The sequence below is a fragment of the Myotis davidii genome, unplaced genomic scaffold, assembly GCF_000327345.1.
Source record: "Myotis davidii unplaced genomic scaffold, ASM32734v1 scaffold18, whole genome shotgun sequence".
In the NCBI taxonomy this organism is placed as follows: Eukaryota; Metazoa; Chordata; class Mammalia; order Chiroptera; family Vespertilionidae; genus Myotis; species Myotis davidii.
The window spans coordinates 2,139,045-2,153,016 of record NW_006292696.1 but is presented as its reverse complement, the minus strand read 5'-3'; the positions used below and the strand labels follow the sequence as shown (position 1 = coordinate 2,153,016).

At 47.9% G+C, this 13,972-nt stretch overlaps 1 protein-coding gene across 1 annotated transcript in view; it reads left to right on the top strand.

Annotated features, from left to right (window-relative positions):
* CCDC69 (coiled-coil domain containing 69) overlaps positions 1–13,972 on the top strand; it is a 17,862-nt gene extending 3,890 nt beyond the window's left edge. Inside the window, exons 4-9 of the mRNA XM_015565658.1 lie at positions 45–132; positions 7,862–7,935; positions 8,987–9,088; positions 9,564–9,683; positions 11,053–11,150; positions 11,835–13,972. Coding sequence (XP_015421144.1) covers positions 45–132; positions 7,862–7,935; positions 8,987–9,088; positions 9,564–9,683; positions 11,053–11,150; positions 11,835–12,012 — 660 coding nt within the window. The 3' untranslated portion in view covers positions 12,013–13,972. The remainder of the gene's footprint in view (positions 1–44; positions 133–7,861; positions 7,936–8,986; positions 9,089–9,563; positions 9,684–11,052; positions 11,151–11,834) is intronic.

Sequence of the window (13,972 nt, the reverse complement as noted above, 5' to 3'; positions counted from 1 at the left end):
CCAAACCTGCTCAGTCTCATCCCGCTTGGCACCCCCACCCCCAGGTGGAGAAGGAGAGGGAGCTAGAGCTTCAAGAGAAACTGGCCGAGCAGCGGAGAGTTCTGGAAGGCGAGCATGAGGCAGCCCTGCAAGGTAAGGATGGAGCTGTGCCTTAGGGAGGGTGTGGGCCAGCCTCCTTCTGGCCCCATCTGCCAAGTTCACAGGGACTCCCACTGGCCCCTCCTCCTCCCTCTGCCTCACCAGCAGTTGGCAGCCGCAGTACTGCAGTCTGTCGGCTCCTTGACTGGCCCCGTGGGGCATCGCTTTAAAAGTCTGACATCATGCTGTGTTTCACCTTAGTTGGGAGGTGGGGTTTTTTTTTCTTTTCCATTTTAAAGGCTATTCATGTTCCTTAAAGGACATTTGGAAAACCTAGGCATGTATGAGAATGTTTCATATTTCTTCCGCAGTAATGACAGTGCTTACAATTTCTGGTTAGATTGATCATTTCTTTCAAATAGCTTCCTTTCCTCTTCTCTCACCAGATGTGGTCCTCATAGAAAATCTATAATCTATAGATTAAACAAAAAGATCTTAGAGCATGGTGGTTAGGATCTCAGACTCCATAGCCATCGGCCCCGGGTTTGAATTCTAGCTCTACCACTTAGCAGCTGTGTAACCTTGAAAAAGTTAGTTACCTTTGTTCACAGGGTATTTAATTTAATTTTTAGGTAAATAGATAGAATTTAGAATAGGGCCTGATATTTTGCAAGATATTTAGCAAATAATTATTAGCATTATTATTTTATTATTGAGAAGATTAAAATCGTGTGCAGTTCCACCCAGAACTGGTCAGTTACCCCTTCGATATAGATCCCCTTCATTTTTGGGTATATTTAGGCTATACATCTACACACACACAGACACACACTTTGAGGGGAGGAAATAAATTGTTGGTGTTTTTTTACTTTGAATTGTGTTAAAACTTATTAAACTTCTGTGATGTAAGTTTTAGTAACAACATAGCATTCCAGTGTGTACCCTTGTTCATTTAACTGGGCCCCTTTGGATAGACATTTAGATCATTTCAAACTTTTGCCATTTTTTACAATAGTAATGATATACGTGTGAACCCCATTTTGTAAAATCTTGGCCACATTCATCACCACTGTCCGTCACCATCACCACTATCCAGTTCCAGAACACTCTCATTACCCAAAAAGTAAACCCCATACTCACCCAGCAGTCACTCCACATACCCCCTCCCCAACTCCCAGCCCCTGGCAACCACCCATCCGCTATCTGCTGGCTTTGTCTATTCTGATCACTCATATAAATGGAAGCGTACAACCTGTGGCTTCCCTCACCCAGCATATTTCCAAGCCTTATCCAGACTGCAGCATGCATTTGCACTCCATTCCGTTGTTGTTACTGTTGCTTTGCCCATTTTACAAATTACTCCATGCATTTTCATGGCCGAATAATATTTCCTTGTTATTGGCATGGATACACCACACTTTGTTGCCATTCACTGGTTGATGAACACATGGGCTACCTCCACTCTTGGGCTACCGTGAACAGTGCCACTAGAACCAGCACCTGCTTGAACACCTGCTTTCAGTTCCCCTGCGCGTACACCCAGGAGTAGAATTGCTGGGTCATGTGGTAATTTTATGCTTACCTTTTTAAGAAACCACCAGCTGTTTTCCACAGTGGCTGCACCATTTTACGTTCCCCCCAGCAGTGCACAAGGGTTCCAGTTGCACCACATCCTTGCCAACGCTTGTTATTTTCCGTTGTTGGTACTATTATTATTAATATTATTGTCATTCTATTGGGTTCAAAGTGTTTTCTCATCGTGGTTTTGATTTGCATTTCCCTAATGACTAATTTAGCTGAGCATCATTTCATGCACTTGTTGGCCATTTGTACATTGTCTTTGAACAAGTTTACATGTAGTATTTTTGATGCTCTTGAAATTGACCTAGAAAATGTTATGCCAGCTTTCCCTTTAATATTCAGTATTTGCATGACCTTTCCCCAGAATTATTTATCTTTTAAAAACACCGTGATGATTACTTACAGGTAATATTTTGTACCCTGTTCTTTTCACTTTAACATTCTATTAAACATGTATCCATGTAATTATGCTGTCACTAAACTGTTTATGAAGGCTAGACAATTGCATAGATGGTTTTCCTTAAGTTCCCATGAGTCTAGACATCTAGGTTTTAACTACTATGAATAACACTGCGCTGAACGTCTTTTGCATAAAGATTTGCACACATTTCACATGATGTCCTCAGATGCCCAGAAATGGAATAACTAGAACAGAGGTCTGAACAATTTTAAGAATCTTGAAACATATTGCAACATTAGCACAAAATGTTTTGAAGTGGAATTGAGGCCCTCGCCCTGGGAATTGGAAGAGTTGCGTTTAATACTAATACACCCCGTGAAACACCTCGTGAAGCTGGGCCTGTCTCTTGACCTCAGTACACTTTTTGTGACTCTAAAATCTACCTTACATCTCGGTTCACTTCCCAAATACTTAAAATCTACCTTCTCTGCCTCACAAGGCTATTGTGGGAAAACAACTGTTCTCCAAACCTTGCTTTGATGTGATTTTTAGCGTTATAAATATATTGACAAGAAAAAACGTCCTACATAAAACCCCAGAGGAGAAGGGACTGTCTGTCTTAAGTTCTTCTCATCAGTCAGAATTCTTTCCTAGTTATTGTTAAATTTCTTGGCACATATTAAGTGTTACATAAACATGTATTAAATGAATGCACAGCTTGGGGGGAAATATATGGGCTTTGCTTGGTGGAAGGTGTACAGGTAACTGGGAGAGGATAGTGGTGGTTTTCCACATTTGGGGGGGGGCGGGGTAGAGTCTGTTTGCTCAACCAGACTGCAGCCTCAAAAAAACACACATATTTATCCCAGATACAAGAGGCTCGGGACCTTTCACACTGTAGGTGCACAGTTGCACTGAATCAAGATCTTACAGTTTGAAGCAAGTAACTCCAGTGGGGACAAACCAGGCAGGTTCTGTAGCCATGTTATCTCTCTAGGTTCTCCAGCCAGGTTCGGTTTAGGTTCTCCAGCCAGGTTTGGTCGCCAGGTTCTGTAGCTGGGTTCTTCAGCCAGGTTCTGTCTAGGTTCTCCAGCCAGGTTCTGTAGCCAGGTTCTGTCCAGGATCTTTTGCCATGTTCTCTCCAGCGAAGTTCTTCTGTCTCTAGGTTCTGTGTAGGTTCTGTCTTCTAAGTTCTGTCGGTTTTCCACATTTGATGACCTTTTTTTGTCTTTTATTTTCTATTTTTGTTTTTACAAAAAATTTTTATTTTTTAAAACAAAATAGAATATTTGGGGTATACAATTTCATAAATTCTAGCACATGCATAGATTCATGTAACCATCACCATAATCTGGTATAAAACAGTTCCATCACCCCAAAAATATTCTCTCAGGCTGCCCTTTTGTACTCATATCCTCCCCTACTCCCCACTGATCTATTCTTCCGCTATAGTTTTGTCTTTTTGAGGCTGTTATATAAACAAAATAATGCAATACCATTTTTATAATATAATACCATTCATCCTGATGCCTTTGAGATTCATCCAAGTTGTTGCATGCATCATTAGTGTATTCATTTTCATCTCTGAGTCGCATTGCATTGTTCACTCATTCACTTGTGGGACATTTGGGTTGTTTCCAATTTGAGGCGATTATGAATACATCTCTTCTAAACATGTGGGCACAGGTTTTTGTGTGGACGTAAGTTTCCATTTCTCTTGGGTAAATCCATAGGCATTGGATTGATAGGTCACATAATAAATGTAGGTGTAGCTTTATGAGAAATGGCTAAACTGTGGTCCCAAGTGACCATCATTTCATTCCATCAGCAATGTAGGAGTCCTATTCTTTCTTGCCAATACTTGTCAATATTTTTCATTGTAGCTGTTCTAATAGGTGTGCAGTGATATTTCTTTGTGGGTTAAATTTACATTTCAATAATGACTAATGATATGGAACACCTTTTCTTCTGCTTGCTTGCTGTCTATATATCCTCTGGTCAAATGTCTTTTCAAATATTTTGCCCATTTAATTAGCTTGCTTGTTCTTACTGTTGAGTTTTGAGAAGTCTTTATATTTTTGGATATGAGTCCTTTGTATTTGCAAATATATTCTTCTAGACTGTGGGTTTGTTTGTTTTTTCATTCTCTTAACAGCAAAACTTTTAGTTTTGATCAATTCCAATGTATTATTTTCAATTTTATTGATTACTGGAGGCCCAGTGCACAGATTCATGCACCGGTGGGGTCCCTCGGCCTGGCCTCGGGGGATCAGGCCAAAACTAGCTCTCCAACATCCCCTGAGGGGTGCTGGATTGCAAGAGGGTGCAGGCCAGGCCAAGGGACCCCACCAGTGCATGATCGGACAGGGGAGTAACCGCACGAAGGCTCCAGGGCATGTCCAACCTATCTCACCCAGTCCTAATCAGCTGGACTCCAGCTAACTTACCGGTCAGAGTGTCTGCCCCCTGGTGGTCAGTGCACATCATAGTGACTGATTGCATGATCGGAGGGACAATTAGCATATTAGGCATGCGCGCGCGCGTGCTTTTGGTGTCATTTTAATAACTCTTTGCTGAACCCTAGGAAACAAAGGTCTTCTATGCTGTCTTTCAGAAGTTTTATAGATTTAAGTTTACATTTAGATCTATGTTACCTATTGTCTCTTTTACTATATCTCTTTCTCTCTCTGTGTGTGTGTGTGTGTGTGTAATCATTGCTCTAAGAATTACAGTATATGTAACAGTCTACTTAAATTAATATTTTACCACTTTAAGTGGAATATAGAAATCTTACCATCTTGTACATCCCTCTAATCTCTCCCCTTTTTCTTGTACTTGTCTGATGTCTTACATCGACATACATTGAATAGCCCATCAGACAATGTTATAATTTTTGCTTTTAACCATCAATCATGTTTTAAAGAGCTCAGGGAAGAAGAATAGCCTATTATATTTCCCCAGGTATTTACCAGTTCTGTTGCTCTTTCTATATTCCTGAAGTTCCAGGTTTCTCTCTGAATAATTTCCTTGAGCAATTCTTTTAACGCAAGTCTGCTGGTGATGAATTTTTTTTAGTATGCCTTCATCTGAGAATGTCTTTATTTTGCCTTCTTTCCTGAAGAATATTTTTACTGGATATAGGATTCTAGATTTATAGTTTTTTTTAATTTCAACAGTTTTTAAATGTGAGCATAAATGTAACTGTAGCAAAAATGTAAGCATAAACCATGTGGTCACTAAGGTTTCTAATGAGAAATCCACAGTCATTCAAACTGTTGTTTTCTCTAAATAAGACACAATTTTTCTCTGATTTCATTCCAGATTTTTTTCTTTTTATTTTTTTTTAATTTTTATTGATTTTTTACAGAGAGGAAGGAAGAGGGATAGAGAGGTAGAAACATCAATGAGCGAGAAACATCGATCAGCTGCTTCCTGCACACCCCCCACCGGGGATGTGCCCGCAACCAAGGTACATGCCCTTGACCAGAATCGAACCTGGGACCCTTCAGTCCGCAGTCCGACGCTCCATACACTGAGCGAAACCGGTTACAGCTTTTTTTCTTTTTTAAAAAAAATATATTTCATTGATTTTATACAGAGAGGAAAGGAGAAGGATAGAGAGTTAGAAACATCGATGAGAGAGAAACATCGATCAGTTGCCTCCTGCACACTCCCTACTGGGGATGTGCCCGCAACCAAGGTACATGCCCCTAACTGGAATCGAACCCGGGACCCTTCAGTCCGCAGGCCAACGCTCTATCCACTGAGCCAAACTGGTGAGGGCCAGATTTTTTTCTTTGTCATTAGTTCTCAAAAGTGATGTGTCTCGGTGTGGATTCCTTTGGGCTTACTTCATTTGGGGTTCAGTGAGCATCTTTAATCTGTAGGTTTGTTTTGCCAAATTTGGGGAGCATTCAACCATTCTTTCTTTAAATAGGTTTTCTGCACTACACTCTTCTCTTTCTGGTAGACATTTTGAGATTATCCTAAAGGTCCCTGAAGCTCTGTTCAGTTTTTCTAATATTATCTCTCTGTTGTTCAGATTGAATAATTTCTACTGATTATCTTTAGCTTCATTAGCTCTTTCTCATGTCATGTCTATTCTCCTATTGAGCCCACTCAGTGAGTTTGTATTTCATTTATTGTATTTTTCAGTTCTAAAATTTCCTTTTAGTTCTTCTGCACATATTCTGTTTATTTGCTAAGAATTCCTATTTTCCATTCTTTCTAAGAGTGCTCACCTTGACTTCATGGAGCTTTTATAATGTCTGCCTTAAGTCTCTGGTAATGATTCTGTGGTGTCTCAGTTTGGCATCTGTTAGATTTCTTTTCTGGCAAGCTGAGATTTTCTTTTTAAAAAAAAATATTTTTATTGACTTCAGAGAGGAAGGGAGAGGGAGAGAGAAACATCAATGATGAGAGAGAATCATTGATTGGCTGCCTCCTGCATGCCCCCTACTAGGGACCAAGCCTGCAACCCAGGCATGTGCCCTTGACCAAATTCAAACCCAGGACCCTTCAGTCCACAGACAGACGCTCTATCCACTGAGACAAACGGGCTAGGGTGATTTTCTTGCTACTTGGTATGCTAAGTATTTGGGATTGCGTGCTGATCCATTTTGGATTCAATATGCTGAGCAATTTTGTATTGTTATCTTTTTGAATATTTGAGTACAGGAGATTCTGGGTCTTGTTTAAATCTACTGATTCAGTGGTACTTCAGATTCTGGTCTTCTTGCCCAGTCGGCCTGCTACCATTTACTTTCAGAGTCTAGAAACAGCAGCTGCATTTATTCTGTTCAGGTTTTATAGCCACATTTAGTTGGAGACTGGATGGAGTGTGCTTCCCCCTTCTTACCTGGAACCAGAACCTGTACTGATGGGCAAATTAATTAGGCAAATTTGACCCATGATTTAAAAAAAAATTAAATCTGTAATTTTTATATAACTGTCTTTTCCAGTTTTGACAGCCCTATCACATTTCTATTACTGAACATTCCCTTCTCTGTGTCACTGCCCACTCTGACAGACCCTTCTGTCCCTGGGCCTTTGGCTGTATTAAACTTTCCTGTCCTCTCTGTCCTCTTTCCCATCCACTATTGATTGGTCATTTCTGTGCTGTCTTCTTTCCGTTGAGACATGGTTGGAATTTTCCAGAAGGTACTTTGTAGAGGAGGTGGGATGAAAAATATTACTCTATTGATTTGGGGAATGAATAAATCCAGCTCTGCACAGCACTGTGCAGCCTGCAAAGTCCTTGCATGTCCTGGCCTCGTTGTCAGGCTTATTGACCCGTTTCACAGTCGAGGTGAAAGGACTTCTAGATATTTTAAGTGACCTCAAAGATCCTCAGTTTTGAAGAAGCAGGACCAGGACCAGGTGGACTTCCAGGCCCCACATCTAACGTACTTACCATAGATTTGTGCTGTGGTTTGACGCGTCATACCTCAGTGATTCCATGATTGGCTAACCCAGCTTACAAACCATCGGCCCCACGCATTTTCCACGCGTGCTGTGGACTGAGATGAACAGTTTGACATAAGGCCTTCGGATCTTAGCCTCAGCGACGCGTGGGTGGCACCCATAATCTGGTAGGGTTCATGGTTCCTCGCAGGACATAATTTATTGCCATTTCCATGAGCTTTTATTGGATATCTACTTTATTTCTGACACAGCCCCACGCCCGTGAGATAGGAGGATGGATAAGAGCATCCCCACACTGTTGGCCTTCGTGGGCCTGCCAGAGGCTTTAGGGTGGCATGTCTGGGTGTCTGAGCTCACAGAGGTCTCCTTTCCCTGTAGTCCTCCGGGCCTCACAGGAGCAAGAGAAGGAAGCCCTTACCCACTCCTTCCAGGAGGCCAAGGCGGCCCTGCAGGTAAGGGGGGCTGGGCCATGTCAGTCTCTGTGAGAGGAGGGGAGGAGCAGCATGGAGCCCCAAACAGCCAAAGCTGGGGGCCTCTACCTGGGCCTGAGGGACAGACTTGATTGCCTTCCGTGTATCCAGGCCTTGATAGGACAGCCAAGCTTGAGATTAGGGTTGGCCTATTTTGCAAGGACTGTTGGGAGGATCTTGGAGACGTCATGGGCTGCTGCCACAGTGTGATGAGACTAGTGAGTGGACGGATGACTGGGACCTGTGGAAGCAGGAAAGAAGGCATCTGACCCAATCTGGCTGGTCAGGGATTTCCTAAAGGGAGTGAGATCAAAACCAGAGCCTGAAGGATAGGTTGGAATTCTTCAGAAGAAGGGTAGAAAAGGTGCCTTTTGCAGAAAAAAAACAAAAACAAAAACCAGTATGTTTCAAGGCATGGAGGAGCGGGGGCCATATGGAATACCTGTGGGACTGGAAGAAGCCCAAGATGGCTGGGGTGTAGCATGGAGTGGGAGAGAGAACTGGGGCTGGAGAGGTAGGCAAGGGCCAAACGCAGAGGAGCCTGTGCATCATATTAAGGGGTGCATTCTGTCCTAAAGGTAATGGCAGGGTTTAGGTGGAGGAAATCCCTGGCAGGGGAAAGCTATGGAGACAAGGATGCACCTGGCAGTTGGAGGAGTGATGTGATATTTGGCTGCAGGAGGTGGTGTGTAGCGGGAGCCGTGGAGATGAGCCGGGGAGAGTGTATTGAGCTTGGATTGGAGGTACTGTGAATGCCAAGCTAGCACCGGCCTTGAATACCAGGACATTGTGCACAGGGTAGGACCTCCTCAGTGGAGTGTGCAGTTCCCACAGCTATGGAGGGGCAGTAAAGGCTTTAGGACACGAGGCGGGGCTGGTGTGTTTCAAGCAGTGGTTGAAGTGGTCTGCGCCTGCCTCGTTGGGTGTGGTAGAGCAGACAGGCTGAGGAACCCAAACGGATGCCTCTCTGGGAGGTGGAGAAGCCGCCTACTGCCTCTGTGAGCCAGGCTTTGATCATCCACTCCTGCCCCAGGAGACCATCGATGGACTGAGCTCCCAGCTGGAGGCCTTCCAGGCCAAGATGAAGAGGGTGGAGGAGTCCATCTTGAGCCGAGACTATAAGAAGCACATCCAGGTGGGTGGCAGGACACCTGGGGCCTTTCCTTCTGGAATCTCCAGGGAGGTCGAGGTCTGGGCCACAGGAAAGGCCAAGCCCTCTTCAAGGACAGGGGTCAGACTTGACATTCTTCTCTTCACCAGGGACCGGAAGAAACAGGGTCCCCGTGTCACTGGGGCAGGGGAAGAAGGCTCAGAGAGATGCATATGGGTTAGTAAAATGCTCAGGCTCTGGATTCAGGGAGAATTAGGTGCAAACGGCAAACCGACCACTTAGCACAGCAACTGAACCTGTCTGAGCCACGGTTTCCTCATCTGTGATGTCTCAGGGATGTTATTGGGATAGAATGAGCATGTTAAGCACTTACCATGGGCCAAGAAAGGGAGGAGACTTCTGTAAGTCAGACCATGAGTTGGAGCCAGGATGGGGAGGAGGGAGACAGCGCATGCCCTCTGCCTGCTGGTCTGATGAAGCCACTCATGTCCCTGTCTAGGATTACGGGAGCCCCAGCCAGTTCTGGGAGCAGGAGCTGGAGAGCTTGCACTTCGTCATTGAGATGAAGAATGAGCGTATTCATGAGCTAGACAAGCGGCTGATCCTCATGGAAACAGTGGTATGTGGAGGAAGTGGGGGCGGGGGTGTCAGGGGGGATGCAGCCTCAGGCCTCTGCTTTCTGAGCATTTCCTCAGTGAGTGTGCAGAGGGTGGGACCCCGTCAGTGGAGTGTGCAGAGGGTGGGACCCCCTCAGTGGAGTGTGCAGAGGGTGGGACCCCCTCAGTGGCGTGTGCAGAGGGTAGGCCCCTCCCTCAGTGGAGTGTGCAGGGGTAGGACCCCCTCAGTGGAGTGTGCGCAGAGTAGGACCCCCTCAGTGGAGTATGCGGAGGGTAGGCCCCCCTCAGTGGAGGGTGCAGAGGGTGGGACCCCCTCAGTGGAGTGTGCAGAGGCGGCCCCCCTCTCAGAGGGTAGGCCCACCTCAGTGGAGTGTGCAGAGGATAGGCCCCCCTCAGTGGAGTGTGCAGTGGGTGGAACCCCCTCAGTGGAGTGTGCAGGGGTAGAACCCCCTCAGTGGAGTGTGCAGAGGGTGGGACCCCCTCAGTGGAGTGTGCAGAGGGTAGGACCCCCTCAGTGGCATGTGCAGAGGGTGGGACGCCCTCAGTGAGTGTGCAGAGGGGGGGACCCCCTCAGTGAGTGTGCAGAGGGTGGGACCCGGATGAGGCCCCCACCAGCTTTGACCTGCCTCCCATGCTGAGACTGCTCTGTGGCCAGTCTGGGTCAAGCAGTGGCTCCTTGTCATCTGGGTCCTGCACTTTTCTTGGCCACTCGTGTTGCTGTCACATGGGTGACACCAGGGTGCAGCCTGGCTAATGAGGAGGGCCTGGCAGATGTCACATGTCAGGCAGGGGCTGAGGAAGGCTGAAAACCAGACAGTATGTGAGGCCAGAGTGAGGGGGGACAGGCCTGGGAGCAGAGGGTATTGAGGACACAGGTGGCTGTGTCTGCAGGAGAAGGGAGGCCTTGGAAACCGGGGGTTGGATCTGCATGACATTACGTGGCTCTGGAAGAAGTCTCCCTGGCCTGTGCGTGCCACAACCTATATTTTAACCAGACAGTTAATCTCAAATGTTCCCTAGACATTTTGTCCAACCATTTTATGGCGTCGCAGAACAGGCGCACTTCATTTTATTTCTAGATAGTCTATCCCTGATTTTTGGAGAACCAAGACCATCCTTTCTCTTCTGAAACGATGGAGATACTAGGTGGTGGTGGCTGAATCCTTTTGTAACGTTCTCATGTGGCCAAATGAAAAACGGCCAGCCCCCTGTGCACACCTTAGCTTTATTTTTTTTTAAAGGCATCTTCTTGCTCCATGAACTGTAACATTTGGTCTAGAGTGAGTCAGCGTTCTTAGGGCCCACGGATCAGAGGGAGGCGACGGCACACATTGTTCGGTAGCCATCTGAGCTCGTTCTGATTTGTTACAGAAAGAAAAGAACCTGATGCTGGAGGAGAAGGTCACCGCCCTCCAGCAGGAGAACGAGGACCTCCACGTCCGGGGCCGCAACCAGGCGGTTGTGTCCAGGTAGCTGTTCCCGGCCTCCACTCCTCTCCCCTTGTTGCCAAAACCTCCAGTGGCAAGCCTCAGAGACGCCCAGGGGATGGGCTGACAGGTGGGCCCAGGCCTATCGGGGAATGTGGCTCCTCCTTCGTTGGGAGCCAGTATCCCTGGGGACCAACTCTGCCGGGAAACCTAAATGAAAGGCCCTGATTAGTATCCGTTTGTCCCCATCCTGGCTAAGTGGGCTCATGGGAAGCCCAACCTGAGACTAGCTCAGGAGGCCCAAAGAATGAACGAATGTACGTGAATGAATCAGATCTAAGGGCTTAGTAAATCAGAGCTGATATCGTGTCAGACATAATTTGATGACTACATATCGTCTACCCTCCTCATTACTCTAAGAGCTGGGTCCCATTATTCTCATTCCCATTTTACAAATGAGGGAACTGAAATTTGACAAGAGTAAATAACTTGTCCAAGGAGATACAGCTAAGGGTTGGGGCAGATTTGAACCCAGAGCTGTCTGCCTGTGAGGGCTCCTTGGTCAACAGATCAAGTCACCTCTCGCATGCGAGGGGGCCTGATGGGGTGGGGGGACCCTGGGGCAAGCGGTGACCCGTCTATGGAAGAGGTCCTAGAGGAACGGGTTGGTCTCTGCCGCCGCTGGAGACCCTGAGGGGCAACCCGGGCCTCTGTCTGCACCCACAGGCAGCTCTCGGAGGACCTGCTGCTCGCCCACGAGGCCCTGGAGAAGGAGTCGCAGCTGAGGCGACAGCTGCAGCAGGAGAAGGAGGAGCTGCTGTACCGGGTCCTCGGGGCTGACGCCTCCCCCGCCTTCCCCCTGGCCTCCGTCACGCCCACTGAGGTCTCCTTCCTGGCCACATAGGCTCAGGGCCTGGCCACCATGCCGCCTGTGTCACCGCTCCCTCTGCAGGACCTTCCGAGGAGACGGCAGGAGCCTCTCGTTCTGTCCCCAGGAGGGACGAGGGTAGGAGAGAGATGGGAGCCAGGGTGTGTGCCCGGTGAGCCGTGGGGCTTGGGCCACGTAGACTCACCCACGGGGCGTTAGAGGCCCCAGGAAGCCTTCCCTCAAGTTGGCCCAGGGAACAAGCAAGAGGAGCCCTTCCGGTCCTCCCCCCTCTCTCTGTTCAAATCAGGGAGTTTTGAGGCTTTTCCCAGGGGGGGCCTGTACCGCTTTGAGCATCGGACAAAGAGGACACACCCTCCTGGTCTTAACTTGTGAGCTTTGCTGCCAGCTCATCAACCTACCCCTAGATGTCTGCACTTCTGCCCTGGCCTTCTCTCAGCCTCAGTTTACTGCTCCTCTAAAGCGGATGGGGGAACTGAGCAAATGACTCTTACGTCACGACAGTGTCCCATTCTGGGATTGTCTGAAGGTCAGATAGGGACTTCGGGACAGGGGAGGAAGTGGGCCAAACCCTACGATTCACCTGGGAAAGGGAGCATCTGGGAGGGGGTCCGTGGAGGCCCTTGGGGCTGGCAGTGCCAGGGGCCACCCAGCCAAGGCAGGGTCTGGGCAGGGCATCAGACATGCCACTGCTCCTGCTCCCAGAGTCTGGTCAACCCAGGGCGGATGGCCAGAGCTCCTCCTTGACCAGGCAAAGCTCACTCCTCAGCCCTCCGGGTCCTCAGTCTCAGTGCCACGTGGGCACGGGGCCCACCTGGTGCATCTGAATCACTCCACGGCCAACGCCAGAACCTCCTCTCTATCCAGATGAGGAAACCTAGGTGGGGAGTGGGCTCACGGAGCCAGGACAGGGGCCTCATCTGCCATTCAGGTCTCATCGTGTGCTTTTTCTTTCTCCCCAGACTCTGGGAAGATCAAATCTGTGACAGTCTTTCTCCTCCTTCCTCTCTCTGGCCCCCACCCACTCCAGTCTCTCTTTTACTCCTGTTCGCACCTTAACTCCTTCTACCACCCCTGACCCCAGGCCCCTAGCACCTGGCCCTCCGCTTCCCCACCAGTGCAAAGGGGTGGCTGGAGCAACTCACCCGGGCAGGCCAGTCTGGCCCTCCTATCTGTGGATTTAAGATTCTTCTCAGGAAGCTTCCGGTCAGCAGGAGGCTATAATAACAACCTTCCTTGCTTAGAGCATTTTAATTAAATGCTTTCCGATACCCCTCCTACTCCGATCTGCATAAAATATTGAAGCAGGTTCTTACCTCTCTTCAACATCAAAGCAGACTGAGATCACAGGAGCCCGAGGGCCTTGCCTGAGGCCCCCAGCGCCAGCCCCCAGCCCTGGGCCAGCTCATAGGAAAAGTTAGTCCACTAGAACTAAGGTTTCCCTCCATCGTCCCACCTGCCTTCTTCATTTCTAGTTCTGGGGGTTCTGCAGGGCTAGGGGAGTCCATCGGTGGGCAGATGGGTTATCCAGGAGCCTTGGGGCAGCTCTGGAGTGACTTACACGCGGACTTCTTCAGGTAACTTTCCCCAAAGCCTGTCTGGGATACACTAGTTCATTGGACACAACCAAGAAAAGAAGTGGTGGCCAAGTAATTTGAGCAACTCTAGGTTCAATCCGATGAAGCAGATCTGCCAGCTGCAGGCCTTCTCAGAACCTTTAATATGCTAACAGACATTTCAGAGTCCCAGGGAAGAAGCAAAGCGTTTCCTAAACTTCTCTGACTGCGTTCAGAGCGCTTCCGGCAGCGGCAGAAAGCCCTTTGGAAAGCCTGTTTCTGTGGGCAGGGCTGGAAAGGGGGCAGGTTGTGGGGAGCAGGGTTTCCCTATGTAGCCTGTGGTGCCTGGAGGAGATAAACTGTGGTCTTAGCCTCACCCTGGGGCAGACAAGCTATGGAAACCAAATAGAAACACAATAGTA